This window comes from Haematobia irritans, chromosome 3, assembly GCF_050003625.1.
Source record: "Haematobia irritans isolate KBUSLIRL chromosome 3, ASM5000362v1, whole genome shotgun sequence".
Taxonomy (NCBI): domain Eukaryota; kingdom Metazoa; phylum Arthropoda; class Insecta; order Diptera; family Muscidae; genus Haematobia; species Haematobia irritans.
In genome coordinates, this window is record NC_134399.1 from 62,916,238 (window position 1) to 62,932,348 (window position 16,111).

General features: G+C 38.3%; 1 protein-coding gene and 1 long non-coding RNA gene across 2 annotated transcripts; both read right to left on the reverse strand.

Moving 5' to 3' along the window:
• Nucleotides 1-979: 979 nt before the first annotated feature.
• On the reverse strand, nt 980-13,783 carry Fbxl4 (F box and leucine-rich-repeat gene 4). The gene is made up of 12 exons (XM_075299483.1): nt 13,478-13,783; nt 12,707-13,382; nt 12,343-12,647; nt 12,062-12,195; nt 11,802-11,992; nt 11,284-11,537; nt 11,115-11,224; nt 2,109-2,273; nt 1,885-2,050; nt 1,427-1,618; nt 1,298-1,367; nt 980-1,232 (listed from the first exon to the last, which is right to left on the reverse strand). The coding sequence occupies exons 2-12, from the start codon at nt 13,010-13,012 to the stop codon at nt 1,164-1,166; spliced, it is 1,962 nt and encodes a 653-aa protein (XP_075155598.1). The 5' UTR covers nt 13,013-13,382; nt 13,478-13,783; the 3' UTR covers nt 980-1,163.
• Nucleotides 13,784-15,074: 1,291 nt separating this feature from the next.
• LOC142229720 (uncharacterized) lies at nt 15,075-15,658 on the reverse strand. Its single transcript, XR_012720476.1, has 2 exons — nt 15,548-15,658; nt 15,075-15,473 (listed from the first exon to the last, which is right to left on the reverse strand). It is a non-coding gene; the product is annotated as an uncharacterized LOC142229720 (long non-coding RNA).
• Between the last annotated feature and the right edge of the window lie 453 nt (nt 15,659-16,111).

Genomic DNA, 16,111 nt, shown 5'->3' on the forward strand with positions numbered 1-16,111 from the left:
GCCGTCGGGTAGAAAAATATTTTACTTCACAAAATTATTTGTTTTATTTAGTAAAAAATACAAAAACAAAAATACAAAATATTCGGCAATTTTGAATTTGTAATTCGACGATAATTAATTAATTTCATTTGTAATCGATTTCAGTGCGAACATAAAGATTATTTCTAACGGCGTTAAAAGTTTTTGCGCATCGCCTTAAAGGTGGGTATTAAGTTCGAGTTTTTTCACTAAAGTGGAAACTAAATCAATAAAAAAAGGAATAAAATTATACATATTTGTTGTAGATTTTACTATAACTTGAAGGGGAATAGCCCAAAGCAAGTTTACACAAAGTTTGTATTCCTTAAAAAGTATTATTAAAGAAAAGTAATCGTGAAAAAATGGCGATTTTAGCGGCTAAACTTGAACTTAATACTCACCTTAAATCTTCAAATTAGTAGCTCGGCTCTGAACTCTTACAAAAGTAAACAAAAGATAATTGCCTTTGAATCCGTGTTTCAGAAAATGAGTTTCTTCGTATACAATTAACCATTAACAAAAAAGAAGCAGGCATTTTGTATTTTTCCAAAAACTTTGAAAAATACTTAGTTCATGACAGCAATGTAAATAACTTGTTAACTTTTTCTTCTGCAAGCCATATTATTGCAGATTTTCATTTTACGGCTTGTTTCACGGGAGCAACCAAAAAATTTTGGGGGGAAATCAAAGTGAAAGGTGAAATCTATGTGAAGGGAAATCCCGAACATAACCGTATATTACACTATTAATTAATAGTTTTTTTTGTATATTTTTAATAATTTATGTTTATTATAATCGAATTTTGAAATTATTGAGAATTAATATCAAATATTCAAAAAGCATAGTTACCAATTTTAACATTTATACATAATAACATTTAATTAAATTTAGCCAATTCAAATTATCTTTGGGTTTTTCGGTACGTTTTCAAAAACAGTTGATAATAACAAGACTTTAATACTATTTTTTATGAATATTTTTAATTGAAAATTCTAATTCTCAATGACATCTTTCCATTCATTACTTTATTCACTATCTACATACATTTAACATTTTTTTTTGTCATTTTTCCATAATAACTACAAATTATGTTTTAAAGGCTTTTCTTGAATTATACATAAACATTTTTCTATATCATAAAAATCTTATATAATTTCGTTAGGTACATGACAGCATTTGATATCTACTTTAAAGTTATGAGACCACATGACCACCTAAAGAAAGAAAACAAATTAATACGAATTTGTGATAGTATTAGATTTTCTTTCAACGATGTTACCTCATAGTCCATGATGTTATCGCAGAAGCTTAAATCCATTAGTTCAAGTTTTTTACATTTTTGTAAAATTCTATGGAAAAGAAAGAGATGTACTTTCAATATCATTAATTATATTTAAAATGGACTTACTCATAATATCTTTCTTTGGATATACCCAAAACACCCATAAGATCCAGTTGTTCCAAATTTGGACACAAATTGGCAATATCCTCCAGATCACGGTCGGTAAGACTCCGTACAGCTGTTAAAAATAGCTTTTTCAGCTTAGGGCAGTTTATGAGAAACTCTCTTAAACTCTCGCCCAAAGTTGCTTCACGTAGGCTAAAAATAAAGAAAATTTTTTTTAGCTAATTATTATGATTAACGACATCTATTCCCTATTAGATTTATTGATTTTTTTTGTTCAACCTATAATTTATTAAAACAAAATCTGCAGAAGTCTTATGATACACATTCATGGTGTAGGGCATATAAAATTCGGCGCGACCGATTATTGCGTCCTTTTTACATATTATATTTGGGTTAGAACGGAAGGATAGGTTTCCTCAATAATTCAAATTTTTTTTTGATAAATCTCTAATACTCACCACCAGCCAAAATCAACCTCTTCAAGATCATGACACTTTGATAACGCCATCACACCTTGGGCTGAAAGAAAATGTGCCTTCCACATATCGAGCGATACCAATTGTTGATTATATTCAGAAAGATGTAAAGCCACATCATCCATATTAACAGCCAAATTACAAAATGCTTAAATGTGGAAAATATTCGTGATTGGTATTACAGGATTTTATTATTGTATTCTTACCCAAATTTAAATGTTTCAATTTTGGATTACTTTCCAACATTGTCAAGAGTAAATCCTGCTCTATTACCGTTTGAAACAAATCCAAACGCTCCAGATTTTTTAAATTAGCCAAACAGCTAAAATTCAATAGAGGTGGACTCAAAGAGCAATTACGCAATGACAGTTCTATGAAAAAAAAATAGTAATAATAAAGAAACTAATTAGAAAATGGAAATATTAACTAAACATTTAAAAATTAAGCTAAACATCTTTGCAACTGCATTCCTAGTGTTTTTTATTTTTAAGGGCTGTATTAAGTTCGCATTATCACGCCTAAATAGCAATTTATTCACGTTTACGTTTCTTCAATAATTCATTTTAGAAAAAAAAACCTTTTCCTTTTCTGCTTTGCATCATTTCCCATCAAGCTATAATGATATTTTCCAAAAAAGTTATAATTTTATTCCGCTTTTACAGATTTATTTTCGATTTTAGGGGATAAACTCGAACTTAATACCCAGTTTCAATTTCAACAGCTACCCTATAAAAGGAAATAAAATTGTATGGTGTTGTCAAGTTATTCATTGTTTTTCGTCAGGGGTAGAAGTGTGCATGTGAAATTGTCGTTGTTGTAACAGTTTATTGTGATCTCATCCATTTCATGTTATATGCTTGCTACATCAGCTTGTTGGCAGATCAAGGAACTCTGCGACTAAGGTGGGGTGTGTCCAGAGTGATCTGGTGGTAAGTCGGGTTGGTTTGGCTGGGCAAGAGAAAAGATGACGCGTGTCGTGTAGCCCATGGTTGCAAATTGGACAAACGTCAGCTACGCTGCTATCAATCACCGATAAGTAGGAATTGAGGCGGCTACACTTGCCTGATCTTAATTGGGCCAAAACTACCCTAGTCTGCCGTGGGAGGTCTCTTTCCTCCGGTGCTATGGGCGGTGGTCGGACTCCAAGAACAGGATTAACCTTGTAGCTTCTCACCGCGCTACAGTATCCTCATGAATACTGTTCAAACCTGCCTGGTACGCTGCTTGATCTAGAGGCTCTCTTTTATAGCGCTGGATCTCGCGCTCTAGATTATGTATATCAACCCTTACGTTCCTGGGTGGTGGTTGTGTACCCTTAAGATGGTGATTTGGATGATTACTGCGATAACAACCCAGGATATACTGCTTTGACAATATGTAGTTGTGTCTTCGCACAGGGATGATCTTTGTCTCCACATAAAGGTGATCCAGGGGTGTGCTGTGGAGACACCCAGTCGCAGTTCTAAGAGCAGAGTTCTGGCAGCTTTGTATGTTATTCCACTGCGTATCACTGGTCTGCGGTGTCCACACTGGCGCTGCATAGTTTACCACTGACCGGCCAATTGCCTTATAAGTAGTTAGCAAGGTTTCTTTGTCCGCACCCCAAGTACTGCCGGCAAGTGACTTGAGGACCTTGTTTCTACCACGGAGCTTATTACAAATTGCAGTGGCATGGGCAGATGACCTAAAAAGGCTGTCGAATGTGACCCCAAGAATCTTGGGGTAATTTGTGGTCGGAATTATTACTCCATCGACTCTGATATTCAACTGCCTGCGCACTTCTGCCGTCCATGTAGTAAATAGTGTGGCTGAGGATTTGGTGGGGGATATCCTCAAGTTTCTCGCAGTGAAATAACTGGTAAGATTAGCTATGTAGACGTTCAACCGATCGCAAATGTCATCAACATTGGGCCCAGATGCCAAGATTGTACAGTCATCCGCATATGATACAATCTCGACGCCGTCAGGAGGGGGTGGAATCGAGGACATGTAGAGGTTAAACAGTGCCGTAGATATCACCCCACCTTGGGGAACTCCCTGTTTAACTCTACGCGGTCTTGACTTTCTGTCCCTGAATTCCACGTACGACTGGCGTCCACACATATAATTCAGCACCCAACGCTTCGCTCCTGTCGGTAGGGACGTATTCTCGATGTCCTCAAATAATGTGGCATGGTTGACCGTATCGAATGCTTTCGATAGGTCAAGCGCCACGAGGACCGTCCTATGACACGGCCTGGGCTGGTTAAGTCCCTTATTAATATGTGTCGAAATGGCATGGAAGGCTGTTGTCGTACTATGTACCTTACGGAATCCATGTTGATGGTGGGCAGCTGGAAAATTCTCCACAAGGCTGGGGAGGAGTAATGCCTCAAGTGTCTTGGCTACTGGCGAAAGAAGGGATATCGGTCTGTACGATTCACCCTTGCTCGAATCTTTGCCCGGTTTCAGTAGTGGAATCACCCTTCCCATTTTCCAGACATCGGGTATAATGTGTGATTCCAAAGACAAATTGAGGAGTCTGGTCAGGTACTCAACTCCCAGTATTCCCAGATGCTTCAGCATTAGCATTGAAATTCCGTCAGGGCCCAGCGCCTTAGATGGTTTCGCGCTGTTGATGACATTGGTAACTTCGGCTGCAGTAAATTGAGGTGTGTCATCGGCTCGGACACCACGTACACGACGGTGGTGAAATTGTCGTGATTTATACTGATGACAACAACGTGGCTGGTAAGCGTTATTATGTAATAACCCTTACGAGTTGAACTTGCTTACAATTTTAGTGACACCATTGATGTTAATGCTCTGTTCCCACTGGCTCGTTTTCCTTATTCGTTTTTTCCAAAATATTTCACCGTTCCCACCGAGTTGAGAAGTTTTAGTTTGGAAGTTGTCATGCAAACTAGAAATTCCAATTTACTCTAAATTCAAAAATATATCCAACTTTGTGCAAATAAATACCGCGACCGGAATGAAAAAAAAAAAATTGAAGTTACTTTCCTATCCCTATGTTCTTCAAAGCCTTTGTTTATTCGGTTTTCCTATGAAATTTATTTCAATAATTTTACATATATTTTGAAAAGAGTATGTTTAGTCAGAGCATATTACAAATTATGGGTGTTCACATTCTAAAGTTGACGTTTTTTTTTGAGGAAAACTTGTGTTTTGAAATTAATTTTTGTGGGGGAAAAAACGACTCGTTTTGAAATGCTTATAAAGGGAAAGCATTTCAAAACCCAAAGCACGCTTGGTGGGAACGCCGTGTAAGAGTTCAATAATTCTATCGATTCGTTTTCACGCAGGTCCTCAGGTGAATTACACATACAATTCTAGGATTGACCCTTTATCTATCGTCTACCACATTTTTCTCGTGTACGAAGTTGTTTTTAACTCTCATTTGCATGATAACAAATTAATACCAAATGTAGAATACGACTCAATGGTGAGTCACTACAATTTTCATGAGTTAGCGATTTCTCGTGAGTCACGACATTTCTAATAGTGTGCGTAAGTATAAGTCTTTCTACAAAATTTCGACCGAAGTATTTAATATTTTATAATAATTTTACATATATTTTGAAAAGAGTATGTTTAGTCAGAGCATATTCCAAATTATGGGTGTTCACATTCTAAAGTTGACGTTTTTCTTGAGGAAAACTTGTGTTTTGAAATTAATTTTTGTGGGGGAAAAACGACTCGTTTTGAAATGCTTATAAAGGGAAAGCATTTCAAAACCCAAAGCACGCTTGGTGGGAACGCCGTGTAAGAGTTCAATAATTCTCTCGATTCGTTTTCACGCAGGTCCTCAGGTGAATTACACATACAATTCTAGGATTGACCCTTTATCTATCGTCTACCACATTTTTCTCGTGTACGAAGTTGTTTTTAACTCTCATTTGCATGATAACAAATTAATACCAAATGTAGAATACGACTCAATGGTGAGTCACTACAATTTTCATGAGTTAGCGATTTCTCGTGAGTCACGACATTTCTAATAGTGTGCGTAAGTATAAGTCTTTCTACAAAATTTCGACCGAAGTATTTAATATTGCAGCTTTAGAAATGTACGTTTTTTTAATGAAAATTACACATAGACTTTATCACGGATGTTTTACTTATCTGATCTATAATCAAATATGAATGTCGGTAAAAGAGAACGCAAGCCATTTGCATTTTTTATGGTTAGGTTAGGTTAGGTTAAAGTGGCAGCCCGATTAAATTTCAGGCTCACTTAGACTATTCAGTCCATTGTGATACCACATTTAACTAAAAGTACCTATTACATATGGGCACTTCTAGTCTTAACCACTGAACCTTCTCTATTATTTACTTTTGTGGAACCAACCAGATTGCTCCAAAAACATTAACAAACTGCTTAAGTTAACGTTTTCCATGTCAGCCAGTAATCTAAAGCTATATGCTCCTAAAATTCGCTTACGCCTTACACAAAAAGCAGGACACTCACACAAGAGGTGTTTAATTGATTCCTTTTCCTCCACGTCATGACAGCTTATACAATAGTCATTATACTTCGCACCTATAGTTTTTGCAAATTCGCCTATCAGGCAGCGACCCGTTATAGCAGATATTAGGAGTGCTATCTGACGCCTTGAGAACACTAGCATATCTAGTGTGCGGTTTAAGTTTAAATGGGGCCATATTTGCTTGGTGTCGTTACAACCCTTGCAATTTTCCCATCGAATATTGGCCATCATAACAGCCTTCTCACGCAGTAAGAGCTTGCAGGTGGCCAGAGGCATACCAACAGATTCTAGTTCCCCTGGAATATGTAAGGTAGTTCCTAGCCTTGCTAACACATCTGCTTCACAGTTCCCCGGTATGTTCCTATGACCAGGCACCCATATTAGGTGAATATTGTACTGCTCAGCCATCTCGTTGAGAGATTTGCGGCAGTCTATGGCCGTTTTTGAGTTAAGGAACACAGAGTCCAAGGATTTTATTGCAGGTTGACTGTCTGAGTATATATTAATGCCAATATTTGTTGGAACATTACTTCTCAGCCAATTCACCACCTCTCTTATTGCCAATATTTCAGCCTGAAAAACACTACAGTGATTAGGTAATCTTTTCGCTATTCGAATTTCCAGATCTTTAGAATATACTCCGAACCCCACTTGTCCATTCAATTTGGAGCCATCAGTATAGAAATCTATATATCTTTTATTCCCCGGGGTCTGTGTACACCACGCCTCACTGTTGGGAATTAGAGTTTCAAACTTTTTGTCGAAAAGTGGTTTTGCCAGGGTGTAATCCACTACGTTAGGCACATCTGGCATTACTTTGAGGACCGAACTATGACCGTACATTTTTTCCGACCATAGCGATAGCTCGCGCAACCGCACAGCCGTTGTTGCAGCTGACTGTTTGGCCAAAATGTCTAAAGGCAATAGATGTAGCATGACATTAAGGGAGTCTGTTCCTGTCTTACTAAATGCGCCTGAGATACATAAGCTCGCCATACGCTGAACTTTATCTAAACAAGTCGGTTTCTGAAGCGCCGGCCACCAGACTACAACACCATATAGCATTATAGGTCTAACCACTGCCGTGTATAGCCAATGCACAATTTTTGGTCTTAGTCCCCACTTTTTCCCTATTGCCTTTTTGCACGAGTACAAAGCTACCGTGGCTTTTCTCGCCCTCTCTTCAATATTAAGCCTAAAATTCAGCTTCCTGTCCAAAATAACGCCAAGGTATTTTGCACACTCACCAGAGGAAATTTCAGTACCCCCTAAGGAAATGGGCCTAACCGTGGGAGTTTTGCGATCTTTGCAGTACATGACTATTTCTGTCTTTGCTGGATTTACACCAAGACCATTATCTTTCGCCCATTTCTCAGTCATCCGGAGAGCTCTCTGTATAATATCTCTGATTGTGGATGGGAATTTTCCCCTGACTGCTAGCGCCACATCATCTGCGTATGCCACTACTTTTATCCTTTCTTTTTCTAGAGAAAACAAAAGGTTGTTTATAGCAACATTCCAAAGAAGAGGTGATAGAACTCCTCCTTGGGGTGTGCCTCTGTTCACATACCTTTGTATGTTTGCTTGTCCTAGTGTGGCTGAAATACGTCTCTTCATTAGAAGTTCGTCTAACAGCCTAAGTATACCTGGATCAACATTCAGAGTTTTCAGTCCATTTAATATCGAGCTCGGATGGACATTATTGAACGCCCCTTCGATGTCTAGAAACGCCACGATTGTGTATTCTTTGACAGATAGTGAGCTTTCAATAAAGCTGACCAGTTCATGCAATGCGGTCTCAGTAGACCTGCCCTTCGAGTATGCATGCTGTCGTTTCGAGAGCAAACCTGAATCCACGCTAGTTCTAAGATACATGTCTATCATCCTCTCCAGGGTCTTAAGTAGGAATGAGGATAAGCTGATTGGTCGGAAATCCTTCGCACTCGAGTGAGAGGCTTTTCCTGCTTTAGGTATGAATACGACTTTTGTTTCCCTCCACTTTTCTGGAATATATGCTAAGTTTACACATTGTTTATAGATCACCGTCAACCAGGGGATAATTCTTTCAGCCACTGCCTGTAACTCCGCCGGAGTAATTCCATCAGGTCCGGGGGATTTGAATGGTCCAAAGCTATTTAAAGCCCATTTTATTCTAGATTCCGACACAATTTCCTCGATAGGAAATGATCGCTGAGCCTCTGTTACACCGCCGGAACATGGTTCAACCGTCTGATTTCCAGGGAAGTGTGTGTCCAAAAGTACCTCCAACGTCTCCTCACTGGACGTTGTCCAATTTCCCTCCGATGTTTTAATGAAACCTGGAGCGGTGTTAGTGGACGCTAGTACCTTCCGTAGTCTGGAAGCCTCTGACGTATTCTCAATACTGCTACAGTAATCATCCCAAGAGTTTTGTTGAGACCTTCTCAGTTCTCGTTTATATTCTCTCAGATTCATCTTGTAAGTGTCCCAATCCTCCGGAGCTCTTGTGGACTTTGCTTTGTTAAAGAGCTTCCTGCAGGATTTCCTCATATTACTTAACTCCGTAGTCCACCATGGCGGCCGATTTTTTCCCCTTGGCTTTCCTCTAGGGCATGCAGCTTTCAGTGAAATGTTGAAGGCCTTAGTAATCCGCTCCACTGCGTGTTCGATATCTTGCACAGTGCTCATATTTGTATCCGGCACTTCCGGTATCATCAAATTGAACGATTCCCTATACCTATTCCAATCAGCTTTCCTAACATTTGGCGGAAATATGGTCTTTGAAGTACGAACAGCCAATCTGAAACTGATGTAGCGATGATCTGAGAAGCTATGTTCCCTCAAAACTTGCCACTCAGATATCTTATCATTCAGTTCCGGAGAGGTCAACGTTACGTCCAAAACCTCTTGTCTGTTCCTGGTGACGAAGGTTGGTGCATCTCCCTTATTGCAAACTACCAGGTTAGTACGCAAAATAAACTCTATTAGCGACTCTCCCCTTGCATTAGTATCACTACTTCCCCAAATACTATGATGTGCATTTGCATCGCATCCCATAATGAGTTTTGTCTTTGTTTTTAGTGACTCATCAACTAAGGTCTTAACGGCACAGGGTGGCATATCCCTATCATGTCCCATGTAGACCGAAGATACCCAATATTTGCATGTGGATATCTCTAGACTGGCTACGACAGTGTCTGCATTGCTCAATGAAGGAAGCAGAAACAAGTTTAGTTCGTTTTTAGCAATTATACATGCTCGATTTATATCGTTACCGGTATTATGCAAAAGTTTGAAACCCGGAGTGCTTAATTCACAGATCTTGTTCTTATATATGTATGGTTCTTGAATAAGAACTATATCTATGTCTCCTTTCATCAGGAGAACTTTTAAGGCAGCACAAGCGGCCTTACAATGGTGAAGATTTATCTGGAGGAACCGTAGAACCATCCAAATTTTCAACCACCGTCACATCAGCCGCTTCAATTGAGTCATCAAGGGCTTCCTCTTCACAGATCTCGGTGACTCTCGCAACAATCCGCGGTTCAGCTTTGGTGAGGCTTGAGCCTGTAGAAACTTCCCGCATATGATTTTCGCCATAGTCTGCAGGTTTTATGTCTCCTTCGGCTTCGCTAGGAGACTTTTTCACTGCTGACTCTACCGGAGGCTTGTCCGTTTCGGTATCCTTTGGCTGATCGCTTTTGTATACCTTCATATGGATATCATGAAAGCCATAACTTACGCGTCCTTGGGTCTGGGCTAGATGTTGCAGCGACTCTATGTTTAATATAAACACCGCATGTCGTCTTGGTCCATCCACCTCATCCAAACGACCAACCTTCCAATCGGCGGTTGGAAGATCTGGGTTACATTCTTTTAGTCTCTCTAGTATTGACTCAGGATCAGGAGGGTTTGCCGGTATCCATGCATGTGCTCTAGGTTTAGCCGGTATGTCTTTTTTATCGACTAACTCCAAAGCGGCTCCTTCCCAAACTTCACCAATTAGCATCAATGCAGCTTTAAAGCAATCCATAGACCTCTGGTCTGCAAAAACTATTAACTTATATCGTCCTTGATACCATCCAGCATCTTGCCGTCGAGGACTTGGTCCGGGAAACTTTTTTCGCACCTCTGAGTAGACACCAGACATCGCGTTCTCAATTTCCCCCCATTTTTGCCTTGGAATCATACCGTCCAATGCTCCTTTATTAATAATAGCCATCACAAGGCTGTCTTTTGCAACTGAGGCAAACGATCTTTGATCCCGTTTAGAGGATGGTAGCTCATCCGGTGATCGTTCCCTTTTTCCAGCTTCAAGAATTCCTTGAGCCCATTTTAAGGAATCACTTTGCTTAGCCGACAACGTGCTTGGGTCGACTGATCCTAATTTCTTTAGGATAAACAAAGCATTTCTTCGTTCCTTGAATCTCTTTCGAGAGGGATTGCCTCCTTTTGATGTCGTCACCTTAGAAAAGGTTCGACTTGCCAAAATGTCACCGCCAGTCGACCCGTCTACAGGTCGACTAATTGGGCCTGACTCTTGGTCGCTGCCCAAATTTATAACTTCAGTCGTTACCCGTCCACTGGGCCCTGAAGTTAGCAACCCAGTGGATGACTTTGAATTTCGCTGCATGGTGGTTTAGTATTTCCACCACACGTGAAATTCGTAATAAGTACTTATTACGATGAAATCCTCCGCTATTAGAAAACACGTCCGTTCAGTTCGACGGTTGAATTTATACAAACCTTTTAAATTATCACAGACAATACCCAGCGTTTCAATACAACTGGTATTTAGAAATTTCGATGAATTCAATCGCAAATGCGTTAACGAATCACCACGCTGTTGAATAAATCTGTAAAAGCAAAAAAAAAAATTAAGGTTCATAGCGAAGACTGACACAAAATTACATACTTTTTAAATTCTGTTGGTGATACAGTTTGTATAGTACAACCACACCATGACATATCCAATTTCTTGAGCAGTGTTGCTCTTTTTGCCAATGTGGAAAGTAATTCCGTTGAAGCTATATGCCAATATGGTTTCAAATTTATCTCACTGTACAACAGGGGATGTGTTGAGACCTCATAAAAAAAGCGTGACACTTGGCCAACTCGAAACAATGATACCAAATCCAGATAGCTAAAGATTTTCAATACAATTTCAAACTGAAACGAAAGAGATTCGAAATGGATATAAATTAGAATGATTGGTAGGTTATGTAGTGAGTAAAATTTCGAATTAAAAAAAAATTTACTCTCTCATTATGCGATAAATTCATTCGAAATTCATTTTCTCGTTGCTAAAACGAACACGCTCGGTGGTTATAAACCAATTTTATTTGGTTTTATTTGGTTTTAAGGTCCGAACTAAGATTGATCGAAAACGAATGCTCAAAAACCCATAACTATAAGCATATTTGATTTAATTACCGGCATATCCTTCAAATCCACATGAGAAACGCTGGCGTTATCCTCGCTACTGTTTTGCTTAATTTGTACATCTGTTACGGCTGACATGAATCTATTTAAATCATGTTCCAAGAAATGTTGTAGACGCGTTTGATAATTATCTTTGCACACAGGACGAAATTTCATGGTTTGTAATTTGCAAAGAATGGAACCTAAAAGGCGATAACAAAACAGATGCAACATTAGCAATTTGTAAATATTCTACATTCAACTTAGTCTACCTTTGCGTTGTCTTTCTTGAAAATCTAAAAAGTTTTGCAATTTGGTCATATTGAATCTCTGCCCAGCCAAAAGAACTGCATCAATTTCTGTGTAATAATGAAGACGTTGATGATTGAATTCCAGTCTTATAGTTCTGTAAAATGAAAAAAAAGACAATTGTTACAAAGTATGTTTATGGAGCAATGATTTTATTGCATTGGAAATCCACTTTTGTTTTTAATAATAAGATCCACAATTAGATTTTCTAAGATTTGAAATGATTTAACATATCTCAACTTACTTAGTAGGCATTTGCATTTTTTTCAGTGGTGGTGAGAAACGTCTTGCTTTATGAGCCGTATATGGAGGTCTTGTATAAAATTCCGTATCTTCCCATAGGCAAATCCAGGTCTTTATTATAGTATACGCCCATATACGTATCACAGCACCTGGATTAAATGTCTCAAAAATAGCAATTTCATCCGGTATTACGTAGTCTTCGAAATAGAGAACTATAAAATCTTCGGAGGGGACGGCGGGTAAACTTTGAACATTGATTTCTTTTAGTCGTGAAGGTGCTTTGTTCCACCAATTGCCATAGGTGCGCTTTAAAATGAAAAAGTATTATATTTATTTCCTCACCATTGAACATTTTCTCAACTTACCATGGCAAATGTTTGTGGAAAATCTCCATATTCAGGATATTTTGAAGGTCTTCCCGTGATATTGGGGGCCGTATAGGAGATACTTAAATCTACGCCGTACTGGGAACTGAAATCCAATGCACTGTGAACGTATTGTTCTAGACGATACGAGGCATAACAAAATCCCTCCACGTCCACCATAGCTCCACCCACCTCACAAAAATCATCATAATCCAAAGAATTTCCATATGACCCGGGTTGAGTTTTTATGTTGACGGGTACATGAACATCTACATTTTCCTTTAGTTCGTCCTCCTCGGAGGACATTTCTCTGGATGAGCTATTGCCGTAAGCTCGACACAATTGTTGCAAATAATTGGTTAATGTCAATAATTGCTGTGGCGTAAATCCGAATCCAAACCAGCTTCGACCCGCACAAATGCCACCTGGCCGTGGAACAATACCCCCTGCGGACGCAGTCGTGGCGGAAGAGGACCTTGTCCAAAAATGCCAATCGAACACAATTTTGAAGGATTTTCCCTAAACCCACACGGCAGAGATGACATATGAATTGGTTTGGTGTATTTTCTTGTTTCGCTGTTTGTTTCTTTCCAAAGCCCACCGCTCTTACACTTCAGGGGGATTCAATGTTTTATATGGCTTCAATCAAAACAAACCACAAAAATGTGTGGATGACCTTTAAAGAAAAACAACAACAAAACAAAGCCATTAGTTTTTGCAGGAATTGATTTAATTTTCCTGGTAATGTAATGTCAGGGTCATGCCTCTTACCGACAATGTCCTTACTGAGAGATTAACTTGCAATATTAGTAAGGGAAGGTGGGAGTAGTTGGGCTGTATATTAATACATTTATCTTCCTTTTGTTTGTGTTGTCTAATAGGATTTGTGAAATCTCCTTCTTTTGCCGAATCAGCCACAGAGAATAGAAAAAAAACCTGCGTTAACGCCTTCTTTGTCTCAATGCATTGTTCGATGTTTTTAATTGTGTCTTTAAATTGTCCGTCCGTAGTAGTTCTGCTTTTAATTATTCTTTCTCCGTTTTATTTATATTTTTCAGGTGCGTAAATACTGTATTGGTATTGAACAGCTGAGATGTACGTAACGTAACGTTATCTACGAACGTTTACCAGTAATCGTTTAAATGACTAGCACCTAAATAACAGCCATTTTATGGCAAATAAAAATATCAAGGGTATTGCATAGGAAACAACAGATCAATATTCTTTGTAATAGGGGTAGAGCTGTCATTCGGGATTGATTTTTAAAAATCTGGATTTCAAAATATTGCATCCGGGATTAAAACGGAAATTAAGTGTTGAAAACATAGTTATTTCGCTTAAATTTTGAAAGGCATATTGGTGAACAATTCTCGACTTTCCAAATGGAATAAAGTGATAGATTTTGAGATATTTTTCATCATCATGTATCTTGCTACTTGTAAATCAACATCATTCTTTTATTAATGAAAAAAGTTATCTTGAATGTGATGTAATAATCGGAAAAATTTCATATTTATAAGAATTTATAAATGTTTAATCAAATTAATAAACATCTAAACAATAGTGTTTTACTTGACCACAATGATTCTTTTACAACTATCTTAAAATGCACTTTTTCTGATAGTTTGAAGGGGCTCTTATTGGAGTCGTTCTAAATTTATCTAAAAAGGCACCTAATAATGACACTTTTTTGTAGTAACTTTATGTGGTGTTGCATGGCAATGGGACTAGAAACCAAACCACGGCATGGAGTCTTCGGGCGACTAACAGTGAATTGGCCCAGTATAGATGGCATAACAGGGCCACTGTGTGTTGGGTGCTGGACGGGGCGCCGGATTTGCCTTTGCCTCGAACAACTGGTGGTGGATGGCTATTAGGTTAGTGATTCCCTTTAGTTTTGCAAAATTTATATTATTTTTGTTTGGTTCGACGGCAGTAGTGTGGCCGACCGAACAGGAAATTAAATGTGCAATTTGACAGGTATTCGGGCAGGGTTGACAAAAGTGGTGCCAAGAACAGGGTCGTATGCGGTGGGGTACATACAACACTGTAAAAGCGAATAGACCTGTTGGAAAAAAAAATGGAGGGTGAATACGAAAATTGTTGGTAGCTGTTGATACATAGGAAAGTAAATAAAAACAAACATGACGCGGACAAAAAAATGGGGGAAATGGCTGGAGCGTCATGTTGGGCCATATAAAAGGGCTAGACGCCATGTAGACGATCATTCTCGCCAGTAAATTTAGTCAGTGACGGTGACAATTTTTGGAGACCCAGTACAGAAGAAGTATCAACTCTGGTTCATTGGGGCCAGAGGTGAACATATACCAAAAAAACAAAAAAACGTTAAATTATAAAAACTTAAGAATTTTGAAGTGCTTATTTTGTTTATTTATTTTTACGTGTGGCGTAATTAATAGAAGTGAGTGTGGAAAATGGTTAAAGTATGTTAACTAGATTACATGTTAATATCCTTGTGTTTTTTTGGCATTTCTATTTTATTGTGTGTAGTACGCCAATTCAAAGGAAGCATCCATAAACCGCTGGCCTCCACTGAAGTAAACAAAACCTGGGGGTCAGCAACGTTTTTTGGTTGATTGGTATTGTTTGGCGTTATTATCTGCATCGAACTCGTCCAGAAAATTGTTTGAAGCGAGGGTTGTCCATCGGCATCAGGCCAGAATTTATAGTCCAGCACATCAGACTCAAGCGTAGCCGCAACTATCAGCTCTCATCAGTAACTCTTTGAGTAACCAGCAAAGATATCCTGAAATTTGGAAGAATTTTTCTAATATTAAAACACTGGAAATTTAAGGTAAACGAAAATTTTTTATTACTTACCGAAAAGAGAGATACTGCTAAGTGCCAAGCCGGCGCAATTTATGCAACAAGGGGGCAGCAGTTTGATTTCTGGAAAATAACAAAAAAAAAGGAAAACAATCAATTACTGGCGATGAAATTATATGAAAAATAGATAAAAAAAGAATACTATTACTACTTAAACATTAAAAAAAACATATATCTCCATGAAATCTAAAAATTTTGCTAAAAGAAATTGTCATATGTATATAAGTTAGGCTAACATTTTTTTTGTGTTTTCGTATATTTTTTTTGTTAGTTGTTAGGAAATTCTAAATTAATGTTATAATTGTTGTAAGGATAATTAATACCAAGTAGGGAAACTTGTGAGCGTAGGATTTGTCCCCAAAGCGTCTAGACAGTAGTGTCAAATTTATTTTATTCCGTCAATTTTGGGATCATTAAGTGATTAGATCCCCACAAACTTAATTAAGAGAGCTCTTTTAGTTAGGAATTCGTGATACGAGTAATTTTTGCGAGCCGTTAAAGGGCTAAAAAAACAAATACGTCTGGAGGTTTAAGATAGGCAAATCTGAGCCAATGGCT